Source organism: Passer domesticus, chromosome 1 (assembly GCF_036417665.1).
Source record: "Passer domesticus isolate bPasDom1 chromosome 1, bPasDom1.hap1, whole genome shotgun sequence".
Taxonomy (NCBI): Eukaryota; Metazoa; Chordata; class Aves; order Passeriformes; family Passeridae; genus Passer; species Passer domesticus.
In genome coordinates this window covers 10,176,396-10,195,957 of record NC_087474.1, presented here as the reverse complement: position 1 = coordinate 10,195,957, position 19,562 = coordinate 10,176,396, and the positions used below count along the sequence as shown (strand labels likewise).

At 42.1% G+C, this 19,562-nt stretch overlaps 1 protein-coding gene and 1 long non-coding RNA gene across 2 annotated transcripts in view; both read left to right on the top strand.

Moving 5' to 3' along the window:
* The first annotated feature begins 382 nt into the window (after positions 1 to 382).
* Positions 383 to 19,562, top strand: part of ADARB2 (adenosine deaminase RNA specific B2 (inactive)) — a 304,122-nt gene continuing 284,942 nt past the window's right edge. Inside the window, exon 1 of the mRNA XM_064390598.1 lies at positions 383 to 997. Coding sequence (XP_064246668.1) covers positions 898 to 997 — 100 coding nt within the window. The 5' untranslated portion in view covers positions 383 to 897. The remainder of the gene's footprint in view (positions 998 to 19,562) is intronic.
* LOC135281530 (uncharacterized) lies at positions 11,320 to 19,270 on the top strand. Its single transcript, XR_010348157.1, has 3 exons — positions 11,320 to 11,400; positions 13,114 to 13,356; positions 14,171 to 19,270. It is a non-coding gene; the product is annotated as an uncharacterized LOC135281530 (long non-coding RNA).

Sequence of the window (19,562 nt, the reverse complement as noted above, 5' to 3'; positions counted from 1 at the left end):
CGAAATGAGGCACTGCAGAGTGTTAATGTGTGAGCCTGAGCGACAACACACTCCTCTTTTCACAGAGCTTTTGCCCTTGATCGTGAATGTAACAGAGCACGTACCTTAAAAATAACTGGAGATTCAAGGGGAATCGCTACACTTATCCGCTTGCATAAGGTTTGTTGACACAGGGATCCTTCAACAGTAACTCATATTCTTTCACTGGGAATAATAAGCATCGCAATTAGTGAACTAGTTAATAACTGCGCGGTTAGGGAGGACAGCAGAGGCATTTCTGTGTATGTGGAAGCGGAGTGTTCAGTGTCCACATGGTCTAAAGCAGACAAAAAAAAAAAAATAGGCTTGAAATCCTCCCTGCAGCCTCCCTCCTTGCGAGCTGCCCCTCCGGCTTCTCCAAGACGAGGAGGCAGGATGTTTTTATTCCCTACGGGGCCATTCTCCCTGGCTTTCTCCCGGGAGCCGGGCACAGCCGGCAGCCCCGGGGGAGCGGAGTTTGGGGGCGAGGGCTGGCGGAGCTGATGTCAGCGCCGGGCGGCGGGAGCGATTGGGCTGCGGGAGACTTTGCAGCAGCAAATCCGCCCCCCTCGCCCCCCCCTCCCACCCCCGCACCATCGGCTTCAAAGCGGCCGGTGCCCGGCAACTCGCAGAGGTGCAAAAAGTGGGCGCGGGGCCGGCAGAGCCGCGGCGGCGCCCCCGGGCATCGCCCCGGCCGGGCCCGGCACGTCGGGGCGGAGGCGCGACCCCTGCGCGGCGGCAGCGCCGAGGAGCCCGGGCACAGCCCCGGCACAGCCCCGCCGGGCCGACCCACCGCCCTATAAAAGCCGCCTCCAGAGCGAGGAGAAACTCCGCGGGAGGAGAGCACGTTGGCGCGGTGCTGCTCGCTGAGGTACCGGCATGACATCCGTCCTGGGCAGCGGCAGGGCGTCGGGAGGGCCGAGCGGGCAGCTGAGATGCAAGTCCAAGAGAAGGAGGAGGAGGAGATCAAAGAGGAAAGGTAAGAGAGATGTAATTTTCTTCTTGTTTTCTTTTCCCGCTCTGTCCGCCTGCCATCTGCACAGCAGCTCGCAGCTCCATTGTCAGCGCCCGGCGCTCGGCGGCACCAGCCCCGCGCCGCCCCGACGGCCGCGGCGGGCCGGGCCGTGCCGTGCTCGGGGCCAGCCGGGGACGGGAGCGGCCGCCGCTGCCCCGCGGCCGGGCACGGCTCGCCGCCGTCCCTGCGTTGTGCCGGCCCGAGGCTGAGCCCACGGGGGTGCGGCGGGGGGAGCTCGGCAGGCCCCGTCCGGGGCAGCGCGGTGAATGCAGCGGGGCCGTCCCGGGCTCCGGCAGCCCCGGCCTGCCCCGGCCCGGCGCGGTGCCCGCCGCCTCCCGCCCGGCCCCGAGCCCGCGGGCAGCAGGTGCCGCTGCCCGGGCGGAGCCCCCGCGGCTGTCGCTACCGCTTCTGTCCCCTTCTACACGGGGTCCGCCAAGTTTTTCTGTCTCGGTGCTGTTCCCCGTCCGTGAGCGAGCCCTGGTTAGGAAGGCGCTAATTGCCGTAAGCAGGAAAAGTGAAGCTACAGGATGTCATTGCGAGCAGGGAATGTGCCCTAGATAACAGCTCTTCGCAAGGCTGTCTTGCTTTCTCCTGTAGAGGGGATGACACACTACCGCTTGATTTTTGATGTTTTGCCTGAAAAAGACGAAGTTAACCGGCTGTGAGCATTTTAAAGTAAAATAAACTGATACGAGGAGCAGAGTGCCAGAGATGCCCAGCTGCAAGGCAGTCAACTGCAGAGATGCGAAGTCCGAGTGTTTATCCAAGCAGTAAATATAATCTAACATGTAATTATGATCTCTATGTGGTACTCACACAAGTTTTACTCGGCGCTCAAGCTGATGCTTTGGATACACTGTTTCTCCTTCAGAGTCTAGGAAACCTAATTTATACGTGCCATTAGCTAAGTGTCTCTTAATTATTGATTATGTTGAAGTCAGTAAGTGCAGCATTTGATAACTTTTTAGGAAGGCGTCGAAAGCAGTTTTTGGATAGTAGCTGATAAAAATGGGCCAAATGCTAAATGCAAGGCTGTGTCATTTGATTGTCATTTGTCACTATTTTTACTTTCATCTGTTAACTCTGTATTCAAAATCATAGTAACAAATAGTGACCTGCACACAAATAGAAACAACAGGCGTGCAGATATATCAGGGCTTCGAGCAGGTGTGCAACCTCAACTTGTTACTCTGGGTTTTTAGTAGGTTATAACACCTGGTGAGAAAGGCTGTCTTTTACTTGGCATTACAGAATAAATTTTCAAACTCTCAGAAAGGAGCGTCTGCGTACTCTGTACCCTTTAAATTTCCCTGTAATCAAATAGTGCTCTGCAGACTTTTTTTGGAAAAAAGTTCTGGAAAAACTGTTTTTCTATGGAAATGCAATTTAGCCTAGCCTTAGTGACCTGTACTTGGCCAGGAGAAAAGAGTAAACCATTAATCTATGCAGTGGAGAAAAGGTACTTAGTTTAATTTTGTTTTTAAGAGCTGACAAAAGTTAGGGTCTTTCAATAAGACTTTTCTGATGCATCCTTTTTTGCTTTGTTTTGCCAAAACAACTGGAAGTTGAATGTCTTAAAATAAACAAACATGAAAACTTGCTCAACAATAACTTGGTAGCTGACAGCTATTTGCAGAATGCACAGCTGGAGGTGAATTGCATTCTAGAAAGTGCTTAACTGGCCAACATCAATAGGATGTGAACTTGAAGTGTTCATTTTTATTCTTCCAAATGTGCTATTTGTAACCACTTTTCAAATAATGTAGTTGGTTGGTATACTGATCACAGACTTGTGTCCGTATGATTTTGATTTTCTTTTCTTTGTAACTACAGTATACATTCAAAAAAATACACATTCCTGTAAAATCATGCTGGCCAAAAAATTCCTGTGACTTAAAGCATGCCGTGTATAAAATTCTGTTTGGATTTTACTGTTATGATATTTTATTTTTATTTACTGACCATCCTTTTTTCTTTTATTTTTATCTCATAAGGATGTGTTGCTTATCAAACAGACTATGCAGGAAACTAGTTAAGAAAGTGTTCATTAGGCTATTAAATTACTATTTTTTAATGAGAATTACTGTTGGCTCCACTGTTTTGCTGGTTTAATCTGTTTAATAGATTGTGAGAAAGTCTTTGCAGAGAGTTAGACCAAAGACACTTGATTTGAACTATGCTCCAGCACATATTTTGTTGTTTATAGCAGGAATGCTTTTAGTAGCCACCTTAAACTGTGTAACTACACACATGTTTACACATCCATACACAGGAATACCTATGAACACAAGGAGGCAAAAATATTCACTGTAGTCTTAAATTTAAATTGAGTATTAGACAAAGTAAGAAAATTAATTTATCTATCACATTCCCAGTCTTTACAGAAATGGACTCAAAAAATTATTTATACAACTTACTATATTTTATTACACATGTTACATAGCGCTGTGCTTAAAACCAGGTTGAGACATTGCTTAATATAATATCTAGGAATGTACAGCAGCAGAAACAGTTATTATTCTGTATTTAGCAGTGTTGCTTATCTCTTCTGTTTTACTTTCCATGTTTTCAGTCATCTTTTTGCTCTGGTTAGTGTGAATTATAAATTTGTGTACGTGGGTATAGCACTTCATTTCTTTTTCACCTGGATGCGCTGTTTTAGGAGTTTCCTGGGGGCAGAAAGCAAGTTCAAGCAAGGAAAGCAAACAGCACTCTCTGAATAAATGAATTTCCTTGTGCGTTTGGCCTAAAAAAAATACAAAACACATGCAATAAGGGTCAGAGAGCAAATATCCATATATGCAAATCAAGCACTGAAAAGTGTAGGACACTGAAAATTATTCCCATTTACAATATTATCATCCAGTAATTAATTTGCATGCATCTTATTTTCATGCTTATGAAATCCAGCAGCCTTTTCAGTAAGAAGATCCTGCCTTAACAATAAATGTCTGTGCAGTGAATATCATATTGCAAACCTAGACTTAGGGTGGTTTTATTCAGTTTTACACTCTGTGCAGAATGTGTATTAAAAAGTTAAAATATGGATACTTAGACCTATTTGCTAAATTAGTAAAGGTAGAAATATTTTCATTGTCATTTAAAACACTGTGATAACTCTCAGTGGGAAGTAAATATCTTAATTTTTCAAAGATCTAATTAAAAATAAATGTGGATGCTTGACAGATTATCTGCATACTAATTTCATGTGGTAGCAGTAGTAGATATTTTATATTTCTCTCTGTTTGCTTGGTTTTGAGTTGTTAGGGTTTTTTTTTTTAATTGGTGTGTATAAAATGACCAGAGAAGAGAAGATTATGCCTATTGATTTAGAAAAATAATTTGAAATTTTTCGGGTTTTATAGGCGTTTACAGTGTTTGCGGGTTCTTGTGTCTTCTTAGGACTCTGGAATATGGCAGAGTACTGGCAGAACTCAGCACAGCTTGTACCCATTTTGTAGCCTGTGGTATAGATTTTGAAAAGAAGGCTTGTTTTCGCAGATAAGTCATTACAAGTAGACCAAACAAAAGCAGAGTTGCCATTTACTGATAAAACTAAAGAGGCCACACTTCAGCAGCCTCCAGCAACTTCAACACACAGAAAGTAAGTATGAAATAGGGGATCGGATAGATAACCCTTCTGAGTTATTTTCCAGTGTTAGACAACAATTAAGACCCCTTATTTGCAATGCCATTTATAGGGGTACTGAGCAAAGTTAATTACTGAAAGCAGGAGGGCATCAGGTATCCCTGATGTGGTAGAAAGCCATGGCCAGAGTCGCTGCTGATACAATGGGGCATGAAATAAAAGTTGACAGTATAAACTAAATAAGGGCAGCAAGTGGGTGAGAGAGGCAAAATGATTGTGAAATGAAATTCCATGAAAAATTAATGAAATAGAAAGATTGTGCTGAAGATGAAGGGAGGAAACCAGCTTGGTTCTTCATCATCCTGCAGTGCCAAAGTAATAAATGAGCGTGTTTCATCTTGGCGAGGTTCAGGGACACAACTCCTTCCCCACAAAAGGATTGTGTTGTGCTTCACGACGTGTTCCGCTTATCTCGTGCCCTGACAGCTCGAGACGAAGGCAATGGATTTGGTGATAAAATTAAATTGATTAAACCTTTATCCATCATCTAATTTGGTAGCTTTCTTTTTTCTTTTCTTTTTTACTATTACCTCCAATTTCTAGTGATCCGTGTAATGACAGCAATTTGAGATAGCATCAAGGACATTAGCTACGATGACTGAACTTAAATTTAGAATAAAAATATGGGATTCATGAGTCCATATCTAAATAGCAGACGATTAGGTTATAGCAGAGTTGTAACTTCCTAGCAACAGCATGTAATTGTGAGGACAATAAGATGGTGTATTTTACTTTCAAAGAGAACAGCATGTAATTGTGAGGACAATAGAATGGTTTATTTTACTTTCAAAGAGAACAAAATACTTCAACTTTATCTTGAAGTATTAATTATGTAAGTAGCAAAAGCACTGGTATGAATATTGACCACGTATTACATGAGCAATAACGTATTTTGAAATTTTTGCCTTTCTGAACACAGATATTGTCAGATGTTTTGCTTTCCTCAGTGGCAATACACAGGCATATAAAGCTATAGTCAAGGAATCCTACTGTTGGAAATCACTTCACATTGCTTAAAATTTTGTAGGCTTTCCTTGATGACTTGTCTAGGAAAATTCTCCCATAAGGTGAGAGCCTTGCTTACAAGTTCCAGTTTAAGTGGTATGAACAGAGTTTTGAAAAATACTTAAAGACAGCCCTTTCTGAAGTGATACCCTAAAATGGAAAATGCTGCACTAAAAATTAAAGGTTAGATGAAATTGCCTTGTGAAATACCAAGTTACTAAAGGTCTGTGCAAACTGTATTCTTAGGTTCCTTTAATGCCTTATAGGTTAGAAAGCCTCAAAAAAGCGAACGTGAGAATATCTGTCTGATCTCTGTTAATTGTACTACTTTTGAATTACTGCTGGCCAATATTGTATAGGTTTTGCGAGTAGTAATGAACGTGAATTGATCCCTGTGTTTACAGCTAACTATCTCTACAACCTTTCAGGCAGTTTACCGTTTTTTCCATGTAAGTGATTAGTTATCCAGACAAAAAAGGCTGATATGCATCAGTAGACAGATCATTCTCAAGGCATCTGTGATGAACTCGATGTCTGCTGTGTAAACCAGCTTGTTTTGCCTGCAAATTATGCAAGTTTCAACAGCAAAACGAAGCGCTTACCTTTCTGCTGTGGCTGACCTTTGTTCCCCGCTGTATGAATTTGAAACGAAGCAGCCAACCCGGAGGAGTTTTAACAGCATATTGTGATATATAACATATTAAAAAGACTGCTTTGTTAACTGGCGGAAGCAGCTTGTCAACCCATACTAATAGGAACCCTCCCTGAGTCATAAAATAGCCAAATTTAATGCCTTAACACAAAGCATTAAATGGATGGAGTTATTGTCGTTCAATCAGTCTCAAATTTCTTGCTTCTTACAGCAGATTTGAAATATGAGGATGTATTTTTGGACCCTGAATTAACAATACACACTCCAGACTAAGGACTGGACACTGCCATGGCTGGTTTAATGAAAATCTCTGCTAAGCAAAGCGTGATAACAAGGGAAGCACGGAGCAGGGCACAGTGCGTAAAGAGCAGGACAGCTAATACTGAAGATATTACCGTGACATTAATGAATGAAAGGTGTATTTTCACTGAGTATATTCTATTTCGTTCTGGCTGTTCTAGCTCCCAAATGTGTACTAGAAATAGTGAGGATTCAGAGACATATGGCAAAAGGGATTAGAGATGTGTAAAATTTTGGTAGAAGAAAATTGATGAGATTTATATCGTTTACTTTAGAGATAAACACAAGAAAAGATACAGTAAAATCATATTAAAGAAGAAAGATTATAAAGAAGGTAAACAGGCTACTCTAATTTTTTCCTGATTTTTTTATTTACTGAGACAGAGGCCTTTAAGGAAGGAAAATTTCAGCATTTTTAATAGGAGTGGAAGGACTTTTTCTGTTGAGACTGTATGTAGCTGGCCTGGGAATTTTGTTCATTCAAGGTATGGAAAAACAAAACTTATTTGTAGGGAGTTTGAGGTATTTGATTAGCTCAGCTGAGACTCGCACTACTAAGTTTGATGCTCAATTCAGTGACTGTAGGCTTTGGCTTTGGGTAGGATACATTAAGAAGGATTTCATTTTTTTAATATGAGATATGAATCCTCTTTTTCAGGAAATTATCTGACTCCTGACTTGCTTGGATTAGGTGGAAAGGTGATTTGTAGGCAGTTTAATCGCTGCTGCTCACTGTGAGGCTTTTTGCACTCTGGCGTTTCCCCAGCGGAGGCCGTGGCATGGCAGCGGTTCAGGAGGCGCCTTTCTGCTCGGCTTCGCGGCGCTGGCGATGCGCGTCCCCCTGCCCTGTGCTCCCAAAACCAGCAGCACAGCTGGGAGGAAGGCAGGCACATTTCCCTGGAATTTTCCTGACAGCTTTTTAAGTCGCCTTCCTCTCTGTTCCCACTCAACGCCCTTTGTGGTATATGTAAAAATAGACGGAAATTGAGACTGATTCCTAGTCTCTTACTTTGATTCTGTACTGAGGTTAGGATGATTACAATAAAATTAATTCACCCCCCCTATTTCTTATTCTCTTGAAAAAAAGAAACAAAAGGGTGAAATAAAAGGGGGTGAAAAGAAATTTTACAAACATAAGATGATTTGTTAAGCGGAAAAACCCCACAGGTACTGGCATGACTGCCAGTGCATCATCATCAGATGAGTATTGTGTCATAGGGGATTACCCCTGCAAGCTAATCTGTGTTTTTGAAAGTGTTTCTTCTGGGTTTGGATTTGGTCTCAATGCTAAACCAACTACTGAGTCTGATTTTGGAGCTGTGCCACTTGTGAGTACAGTTTCTGAACCTGCACAATGCGCTGGTGGCATTTTTTGTGCGAGTCTGGAATGAGGAATGAGCAATAAGTAGATCTCAGCAAAATACTTCATGCTAAAGTGTGACTTTTTTTCCCCCCATTTTTTGTTCCTTGCAAGAGAAATGGTGCTCAGAATTATTAACAAAATCACCTTTCTCCAAATGCTAATGAAACATCAGCGTGAAGAGTCAAAGCTGCTGGGAAGTGTGGGAAGAAATAAGTAGAATTTGACAGATATTTTATCTCCATCTTCTTAGGGATTTACACACAACTGATTTTATGCAATTGCTTGCTTCTTGCCACTTCTCAGAGACTGTGAAATAGCTATTTATTCCTTAAATAGTGGGATTTAACAAATGTAAAATGATGGCTTTTAAACCAACTGTAATAATGTGTTACCTTTGTATAAGGCCTAATTCTGCTGCCCCTACTCAGTAAAATTGAAATTGAAACTTCTCAGTATCAGTCAGGGTTGCAGAACTGTGTTTCTATGTACATATATGTCTGTGCCTTAATATATAGGTACATATATACGTTTTTGTGTGAAATATAGTTGTCTAGATGTTTGAAGTGAATGACTGTAATAAACTCCAGGTTATATGAGACAAAGGGTCTTAAAGCCTGTAGAGTTCAAATTATATGAAGAATATTTATATTCCATTAAAGTATTTTGTTTAGTGATGTAAAAATAAAATACTCTTATATAATTTGTGTTTCTTCACATTCATCCATCCAGACTGTATGAGTTTGTAATTTTAAAAATGTATGTATAAAATTCTCATTGTATTTGTGTGTGATCTTTCTCTGTGCAGTAACAGTCATCTTATAGACAAATCACAAAGGCACAACTGCACAAGGATTTTTTTTTTGTTTTGTTTTTAGAGTGAGAAGTAAAGAAATGAAAGACACTTCTTATAAGCCAGACTTTTTAGAATATTTATATATTCTATATTTGTGCAGGTATGTTTTTTGAGTAGCTAAGTAATTCAGCATGGCCAAGTCAGGTGTCTGTGCAGGAACCCATAATCGTCATGTCAGGAAACTCCAGACCTTTACCAAAAAGGTGGATTTGTTCCTAAGTTTCTTTGTGTGCTCATCTTTCTCCAGCTGAATCCTACAGAAGGACTAACAGAGCAGAAGCCAACTTCGAGCTCGTGCTCTATATTGCATCCATGCCAGCAGCCCTGCCGCAAACCACCAGACAAAATGCCCAGGGCTTCCTGAACAAAACTTACCCAAAATTAACTTTCATTAGCTGATTTCCAGGTTGTAATTTCCCTTCTTCTTGTCAATCATGAATTGCAATTTACATGTCCATATAAATGGGGATTTTGTGAAGCAGGCTGCAGTGGTCGGCAGTGCCTCATTGTTGAGCAGCGCAGTAATTAAAGTGGAGCTCAGCTCTTGCTGCTTGTGGATTTAGGAGTTTAAAAGAAACAGTACAAAAAGGGAATGTTCTTTAATACCACTGACAGCAGGTTTCTTCCACTTGCAACTGCTTCAAAGATTATTGATTGACCTGTGTTTATCATTTATTTATGCTAAAGCATCTGATGCGTGTCTGTTGTAAAATCTGTTGTTTCTAAAATCAAGATACTTGACTTGTTTGCAATTCATGTTTATAATTATCAGTTTTTAGAGTTGTGTAACAGAGAATTGCTTTAACTGGTGCTGTGCCCACAAATTGGACTTCTTGTGCCTTTAACTGGAATCCATAAGCACAAGACATTTGATGCTGTGGTTTTTTGGTGGATTTTTTTGTTTGGTTGGGTTTTTTTAATAAAACTGTGCAAATCCTTTAAATTTCCTACACAAGAAGAGGGAATATACAGGAGTGTTCAAGAATAAATGTGAAGCATTTCGGTTCTGCTAGAACAAGTCAAAAGCTAGTCATTCTTGGTTAACTTGTACCCTCTTGTATTCTTTTAAAAGAAGACTTTATCTATGCATTCATTTTGTTAAAAAAAAAGAACTTTGAAGTCTTTTCATGTTACAGCACAAAGTGTAAACTGAAAGGTAAAAATGGGCAGTAAGTTACTAACAGGACCAGTTACTAGGAGATGGTTATTAGGTGTCAAAAAACCCTGGGAATTTAAAAATATATACAGTTTTTGAGTAGTCAGAAATGAAATAGTCTTTTGCAGTTAGAAGTCTGGTTTGTTATAGAATTAGTTTAACAGAACACCGCTTTATAGATTGGTTAACCTAGGCGCATTTTTAAGCAAGTGATACATTCTGCTTAAATGTGGTAAGAAGCCATAGACAAAGATGTTTTGTCAGATTTTCCTGAAGGCTAGCACTGAATTCCTTATTAAATTTGTGCTTTTATGTTGTAAGGCACATTGGACTATTTTTCCCTGACAATGGTAAGATCATCCTTCTCTTCAGCTAGTTCCAACTCATCCCAGACAGCAAGGATTCTTATTGCCCAGAGTTAATAAAAATGCATCAGTATAATCATGCTAGGTACACTCTCAAACTACTTATGGAAAGTTATTAACTCTCACAGGCAGACCGGCCGTATTCAGCCAGTTTACAGGAGGGAAATTGAGTCAGAGCAGTTCATCTGTTGCAGAATTAATTAGCAAGAGCTAGGAATGCAGGAGTGTGTGGCTCCACTTTCAAGTGAGCAAGGAACCTGGCTCCGGTTTGTAGCAGTTCTTGCTGTGGCTGTGTCACAGCTGCAGCTGGATGTCACTGCCGGGATCCTGTCCTGCCGGGATCCTGTCACTGCCAGGGTCTGTCACTGCCGGGATCCTGTCACTGCTGGGATGTGGCCTTGCTGGGATCTGGCACTGCCGGGGTCTGGCACTGCCGGAATGTGACACTGCCGGGGTCTTGTCACTGCTGGGATCTGTCACTGCCGGGATCCTGTCACTGCTGGGATGTGGCACTGCCGGAATGTGGCACTGCCGGGGTCTTGTCACTGCCGGGATCTGGCCCTGCCGTGTGACACGGCGGTCTCCGGGATCCGCCCGTCCCGAGGTGAGCCGTGTGCCCGGCTGCAGGCTGGCAGGGATCTGGCACTGCCGGGATCTGACCCTGCCGGGATCTGGCACTGCTGGGATGTGGCCCTGCCGGGGTCTGGCACTGCTGGGATCTGTCACTGCCGGGATCTGACCCTGCCGGGATCTGTCGAAGCTGGGATCTGGCCCTGCCGGGATCTGGCCCTACCGGGATCTGGCCCTGCCGGGTTCTGTCACTGCCGGGGTCTGGCCCTGCCGGGATCTGTCACTGCCGGGATCTGGCCCTGCCGGGATCTGTCACTGCCGGGATCTGGCCCTGCCGGGATCTGTCACTGCCGGGGTCTGGCCCTGCCGGGATCTGGCCCTGCCGGGGTCTGGCACTGCCGGGATCCGGCCCTGCCGTGTGACACGGCGGTCCCCGGGATCCGCCCGTCCCGAGGTGAGCCGTGTGCCCGGCTGCAGGCTGGCAGGGCCCCGGGGCTGCCAGGCAGGAGAGGGCAATCCCTGCCTGCAGGGCAGCCTGAGCTGGGCACGGCAAAGCAGTTCCGCCTGCTGCTGGTGGAAAGAAGAGCGCTTCGTGTTTACTTCTCTGTTTTGTGTTTGACAAAGGCGTGGGATCTGGTTCTCCTGTGGTGTTAAATCACATTTGCTCTTCAGCTTCTGTTTTTCCCAGAATGGTTTGTTATAGGTGCTCAGGGTGAGGTTTCTAGGTAGCAAAGTTTACATTTAAAAGGTAACTATTTTTTCATATTATGCAGCACATTGCGGACAAGTCTGCAGAATAACCACAATAACTCCAGTTTTATAATATACATTACTTCCTTCAGGTGCTGCAAGAATTTGCTTATGGAATTCATTGAAACTGTTACAGATTACTTTTTTATTTAAATGAGATTTATCCTTTTAGATGAATCACTTAATTTCACAAGGATTAAATACTAATTTTTAAATTTCATCACTTTCATTTCCATTAAAATCATAGTAACAGTCCCTACATTTGTACCTTGACTGTAGTTCATCTATTTCATTTATGCACAAGCTCTTCAGAAGACCAAGAGACTATTTCACTTTAGCTAAAACCACTCTAAATTCACTCTAGTCTTTAACAATAATTCTTTGACTAAAGTGTGGCAGATGCATCTTAAGATGAAAAAAGAACCAAGCCCTCATTTCTGAGTCCGGGAAAATAATTTATAAAGTTTAAAAAAAATTTAAAACTCTATTCCTCATGCATAATTATCTTAGTTTTGCCCCAAAACAGTTGTCTCTGAAATTGACTGAAACCAAGCAGCAACAAATTACACTGGTTTGGGTCTTGCAGAATGCTGTTTTAACAGGAGAACGAATTAAGCATTACAGCAGCCTCTCAATAAAGATAATCACAAATCTTGCAAAGAATCACTCCTTAAATAAACGTGTATGTAACCTTGAAAATCCACATATGTGCACTTCTTCAATTTCTTTCTTATTTACCAAAACACTCATCTCTTTCCCCCCCTTCTTTTTACTATCTGAGTTCCCTTGTTTGTATCCTCACCTACTGAAGCAGCTGCTGTTCATACAAATTATGAAAAGGAAAGTATATATGAGATTGGTGCCTGGAGAGGCCCAATATATCATCAAAGGTCTTTGGGGTAACACATGGCCTTGGTTCAGCAAAATCACTTCTTCAGTCATTCCATTGCTGCTCAGAAAAGCAGTAAATAATAAGTAACAAGATCTGCATACAAATGTGCTGGTGCTTAGGTTTCTTTGTGGAATCAGAAGTGGGATAAGAAGTAACTATTATTTTGCTAAAGCTTTTCTATGTACAAAAAAAATCATAATGCACCTTCTTACAGCATATATTTCTTAGGGCTTGCTCTGTTTTAGCATATCTAAACTGATCTTGCTACCAGTTCCTGAGCTGAGTAGATGTTTCTCTGATGCTGGCACATAAAAATTGCTTCATGTGCTCTTTAGGCAGAAAAGGGAGACAGCAAAAAGTCAAGATAAGAGGCTGAGACTATTCTTTTAATGACCATTATAGCAAAAGCAATGTGTGCAGCATAGGGGGGCAGTTGACTGGGAAGTGGCTTGTTAATCTTGGTTAATTTTACAAATCTTGTTCATCTCGGTTAATTTTACAAACCTTGTTAATCTTGGTTTCCAGTACCTTTCCTGCTGCTGGTTTGCCCCATACCATCGTGTTGGAACTGCTGGTGTCAGGCACACACCTGCCTGCAGGTGCAGTCCCTGGTGCAGGCAGGCAGCTGAATTTCCATCAGCCATTGCCCCTACAGGTGTCAGTGAGTTTGCACATCGTAGAAGAGATGATGACTCACAGAAACCCACATGGCAAAAAGAGGCTTTTTGGTCATGATCAGCTCAGGCTTTGCAGGGAGGTGCAGTACAGGTGGGTTGGCACTCTAAAGGCACCCGGGCATGGGATGCTCTCAGCACACCTTGGGACAAAAGCATGGCTTAAGGATAGCACAAAAACATCTCCCTGACCAAATGCAGGAAACCGTTTCCATCAGCCCTTTCTGGCAGACAGCCTGTCTTTGCTGAATGTTGACAACATATTATATAAATTTCTCTGCAACAGCTTGTTTCAGAAACTTTCCCCAGTAATATAGATTAAGATAGAATTTGTTTTGACTGCTGTAATGCATATTCATTAGATAAAAGCCCAGACAATTACTATGATAGTTTCACTAACAGGTGGAGCATGTTTTAGGATTTGTTGAGCATGGGATTTTCCGGAATAATCTCAGACAAATTTGGGGGATTATTTTTGTGATGAAAATAATTTTGTATGGGAAGTGAGAACGTAAGCAGATTTGAAGGTGATTTCATTATGTTTTTGCATTAGTTTGCTCTTAAAATTTTAAATCTAGAATAAGTTCATACTTTGAACAAATGCAGGTCTCACAGGGCAAGCAATGAACCACACAAATAAATGGTACCTTCGTAATATAGCTTAAAATTGCATACATGGTAGGCAAAGGTATTTCTAACAGGATATCACTTTATTGCATTCATTTTCCAAAACTAGAAAAGAACTAGGAATTATTCTTTTTCTATCTTCACTTGTATCATACCCACTTTCATCCATTAAAGTTATCTATTAATTTCAGTGGAGTAGATAATATTATAGCAAATATGCATCCATCAATGTTGTCGAGAAGTTGCAAATTAAGCACAATTTCCTTTTTTGTTTCCACTAGGAAAAAGAGAAAGATTGAGAGCAGAATCAAGAGGAAGAATATAGGAGCCTAATCCTAGCCTATTACATGGGAATCTGTGCTTTTGAGGAGCACCAGGCCCTGGGGCTTATGGGATCTGCATCTCATAGGACATTCTCATATGGGAGGTGACACTGTCTTCAGCACAGATTGGTCTTGGTGATGATTTTGATAGGGATTGGGGTCATGCTAACTGGCACTATCAGGAGTGGATCACTGCCAAATTAGTTTCCTGAAGTAAACAAGGAAGTTAAAACTGCACACTCAGGAAGCACCTTAGTTCATCCCTACAGGACAGTATCAGAATTTAATGCTAAAGGAGGTTTAAAAATACTCTTGCCTAGCACAGAACGTATCAGTCTAGACTCCCCATCTGTTGAATGCCTTGGAAGTATCAGTAGCACTTCAGTATCTGACTTAGGCAGAAATGATCTTGTAAAAATGCTAATAATTTCTCTACGCTGTTTTGTTACGAATGAAACTTCAAAGCTATGAATGCATATGTTTATATTCCATTTCTATTTATGTACTTAAGCACAGACTCTCTTGTACTATGCATATTCATGTGCCAATATGTGCTCCAGCAATGCCTGTATTAATGTACATTCATATTTCTATAAAGTGCTGGACTCAATGGAAGTTTTGAACTAGGCTTCATAAGGAGCTTGGATCCAACCCTTATTTTTAAATAAACACTGGATCAAATGTCCAGGAATTAATTTAGTTTATAACATTGTAGTTGGATTTTGATTCTTAAGCACAAGTTTTTTTATGAGCTGCATCATTTTCAGCTGCTTGTGTTGAGATGTTTCTCTGTTGGCAGAGCTGCTTCCATACTCCTGTCTCCATCCTCCTTTATCATTCTTATTTTCAGTGTGTTTTAATTGTGCTCTGTAATCCCCTATACCATTATAACTGATTAATTATCAAACCTTCACTTTCAGGCTCTGAATTTTTCTCTTAGGCTCAGACCATTTATAATCTCAGCTGAAAAGGCAAGATTGAACATCTGCCTTGTATTTAATCTCTTTGCATCTTGTACTCATCATGATTATTGTTTATTCTCTATCATAACTCGGGGGTTTAAGGGTGAAATGTTACATTATGCATTATCTGGGCTCTTAGCCTGAAAATAAATCCATGCAGATAGGCCATGGGGAAATACAGAAATCAAGGAGTCCACAACTTGTGGGTTTTTGTAGAATTTTGGACTTCAGATGTCCTTTTTTTTTTTTTTTAATCAGCTTAAAGAAACTTTGAGTGGAAAAAGACAATGATGAATTGTTTCTTTTGCAGAGCTTGCATCAGTTTATATTCTCACAATTTTCTTTGCAAAGATATGGGACAGAAATATACACATATCTGTAGACTTGCAGTAAGTAAACAAATCCAACATTTTCATTCAGTTCTCAGATGCCAAGATCTGTGCTTTTCAAAAAATCCCATTAAGGGACCTGCGGCTGTACCAGCTGCTGGTGACACTGAAGGACCATCCTCCTTCAGAAGCTCAGGTCTGAGCTTCCCTCAGCTCCTTGGCAAGATTACCATGTGAAACCTGTTTGTTCATAGCTTCTGCAGGAGCAGTTTTCCCTGTTGCACTTACTTGCATGTTTATTAATAAAGTTGGGGTTGAGATTTTGAGGGATCAAGTGCCTGTTTGCCATTACCTATTTCCAGCTGGAAATCTTGGGATGGCAAGCTTTCTCTTCCCCCTTACTGACTCACAGCATGAAGAGAGAGTGGAAATTTCCCCAACACATTATACATTTGTCAGCACAGGTAGAAGAGTGGTGAATAAAATAATTTCTTTGTTCATCCCTCCTACTGTCCTAGTCACAATCTCAAACACCAGGTAGCATCACACAGAGGGTTTTTTTTTCCTCCAAAAGGAACGATCTGTCTCCAAGTGTCACATAATTTATGCAGAATTGAGTTTGCTTCTCCTTTCTGCTGCAGCTGGTACCTCTGTGGCATGTCCACCCAAGCAACCGTGTTGTCTTTGGCCTGAATTGGGCCATGGGCTCTCCGATACATAATTTCTTTTATTAATTAGATAGTGCCACCCAGCTGCTGATGTTTCTTGCATATACACTTTTCTGTTATTCATGCTATCTAAGCCTTTCAAAAGCTGCAGCAGCTCCAAACACATTATTGCAGTAGCGTTAGTGCAGGTTTTGGAATGATGCTGTAATATATAACATACAACATATACAACAAAGATGTTGTAATATATAATATAGTTTAAAATATTTTCATTCTGGAATTATCGGAGGACAGAAAACAGCTCATGTCTGTTACTTTTTAATTTTTTTTTTTTTATTTCTTTCAGAACTCTCTGTGGTTGTTGTAGGTATTTGATTAAAAAGTAATTTCAAACACGAATAAGAAATAACATGTGCAGGAAGCTGCATTTTGGCTAGAAGTAGTAATGTGAAGCACCTTTCTGGGGCTGTGGCTCCAGTCTGCCAGTTTCCCAAGGAGCACAGAGCCAGTGTGGCTGAGACCACAGAGCCCTGTGGCATTTTGAAATAGTCTCTAGGACTCATTTCTTTTCCCATTAAGAACTACTTTTAAATATTCCAGGAGGCCTTTCAGGAGAAATGGCATGTTCCTGTTCCAACTGCCTCTGTTTTTAGAGATCTCTCTTGCAGGTGTTTTTTCACTTACAACTTTGCATTGCCCAGATGCATTGCTCTCTTCTCACACCGGTGCAATCTGGCTGTTGCCCTTAGCTGGTCTCTTTGAACAGTAGTGTATCAGCAAGGAGCAGGTGAGGCTGAATTTTGGGTCAAGTGTTTCTTCAGAAGATGGCTCAAGAGTTGATAGGATTTAGGGGAGCTGCAAGACCCCACCTACAACAACCTGTCCTCCAGCAGGAGAGCTGATGTGGTACTTGCACCTGAGACCCACGCCTGTGTCACCTTCTGCACATGCTTTCCATGGCCAGAAAACTCTGTTTTATGAAGTCTATGAAATGTGTGTGTCTGTCCAGGTGCAAGTCAGGGCCTTCAGTTTGGTGTGTGCTAGAGAGCTGTTAAAGGGCTGGGGTCAGGATGGTCCCAGCAGCTCCAGCTCTGCTGGATGTGCTCACACAGACCTGTGAGAACTGCAGTTGTAGGAAGTCACACAGCCATGGTTCTTCTGTGTCTCCTGGTGGAATGGTAGGAGTGCAGTGGGCTGCTGGTCGCCCCAGCCCCATCAGCAGGGAACGGGACCTGTCTTACCTGATGATTTTCTGAGCTTTGGGGGCAGGTTCCCACACTTGCAAAATGGATTTCCTCTAAATGAAGCTCTGTTCTGAAACTGGCAATGCTGAAAGTTAAAATTAGTTTCTCCTTTATTACTAGGACATATTTTTAGGCCCTAATTCATGTCTCATGTGAACGCAGTCCTCCCACTCCCACGCTGGGAGTACTGAACTGGAGTCTGCGGGCTGTGCGTTACATTTTCCAGAAATAGGTGCAACCCAAGATTTTGAATATTTACATTCTCTGCCTTTTAAAAAAATGCACTTATTGATTTTAGGTGCATGTATGAGTTTAAAATAGTGAAAAACCAAAGTAGAAGCTGCTACCCTTTGGTTTTTTGTCACTCCGTTCTATTTTTATTTTGGTTGCATGAAGGAGAACTTACCTTAGTTTGCATCTAGGTGCTGCAAAATGCAAAAAAAACCCCAAAAACCACAGAATATAAGCTCAATTGCTATGAAGATATTTTGGATGTCTCCTGTTTTCTGTCCTCCCTTTGGAGCTCTAGAGCCTCTAAGCCCAGCCACTGGTGTGAACCCTGGTCCAGCAGCCACTGGCATTGCCTTCCTGTCAGAGCATCTGCAGCTGATGTTCACAGAGGTCATCTCTGCTAAAATGTTCTTCTGCGAGCCCTAATGTGCAGCAGAGGCAGTGCCTGGCCTTCAGAGGAGCTTCCAGCAGGTGCCATCAGGCGGCAGTGAAGGGATTTTGGAGAAATTTAACCTGGCCGCAGGCGGGGTGGCAGAGATGGCTGTGCAAGCTGGCAAGCATTGGAAAGGAGCTGCAGCTGCCTGTGATGCTGGAGCCTCTGCCCTGCAAAGCTCCTGTCCTGGTGACTCCCCACCAGCATCCCTGGGAACACAGGCAAGGAGACCTGGATCAGTACCACTGGCTGTGGACAAGGAGTTCAGAGGAAGCCTGCTCACTGATAACTCTGCCAATGCTACTTAGAAAACTGTCCAGCAGCTGACGAGCTCCAGTGAGGAATGGAGTTCCTTTACTGTGGAAACATGGCCCCTGTTCCCATTAGGGCTGTTTCAAGGGCAGGGGACAGTCTTCCCCTGCCTGCTGTGCCCTCTCTAGTGTGGTGTGTTTAGTGTCTGCTTCCAGGTGTTGATGAGTGTCCTGAGTGTTCCTGGGGTTCATGCTGTGCTGGCAGACAGAGGGTGGCCATGCAGCCTGTACCAGGAGCTGCCCTTAGGTGTGCATGCCTCCCATCCAAAGGGGTGTCTGGGCCCAGGTATTGCAGGGATGGGCCCTCAGAGCCACATCACAGCAGCCACAGGCTCTTGGTGGAGAGCGCTGTGATCTTGGACATTGTCTGTCACCATGTGTTCTTACCAGGCAGATCCATTCCAAGCAGCAGAGAAATAGAATTTTAGCAACCCCTCCCAAGGGCTGTCCCAGCAGCTCCGCACTGGGAAGGCAACCAAGTCCAAAAGACTCTGATTACTGCCACTCCACAAATTATAAAAAGAGTAAAATATTTGTATTGCCACCAAACAGGGATGGAATTATACATCACATAAAACTTAATGTCATTATTTTCTTTAAAGAAATAATAAAGTCTCTTACTCTGTCATCATACTCTGCAGACTGATGTAATCAATCAAATAACCATTGTCTTGAAAAAGAAAAGAAAAAAAAAGTATATCGAGTTTGGAAAAGATCTGTTTCATACCATTACATAAATAAGGCAAAAATAAATGAGACATAGAAAATGCAAATCAAATCTCGTCTTTTTTTTTATCTATTATTATGGGAACTTGCAATAGGTAGGATTAGAAAATGATCACTGAAAAATATTATTGGGGTACTGAATATTTCAAGTCACTGAGGACTCTTTAAAATAAAACCATCAGCTATATCAATATATGAATGGAGAGGAATCAGATATTTCTGCTTCTGCAAAAAATTAATAACAGAAGTCATTAGCATTAGTGCAACTTGCTTCTCTTTCTAATTTACAGGCACATATCTAGATTAACCATAAAATATTCCTGGGTTTAGGACACACTGTCCTCCATTGAATGCTCAGCCTGGAAAGGTTATTAACATTGAATGGGGACTGTTCTCTCAGGAGAGCTGCAGATAAAATGACCAGGGAAAGAAATAGCACAACTTCT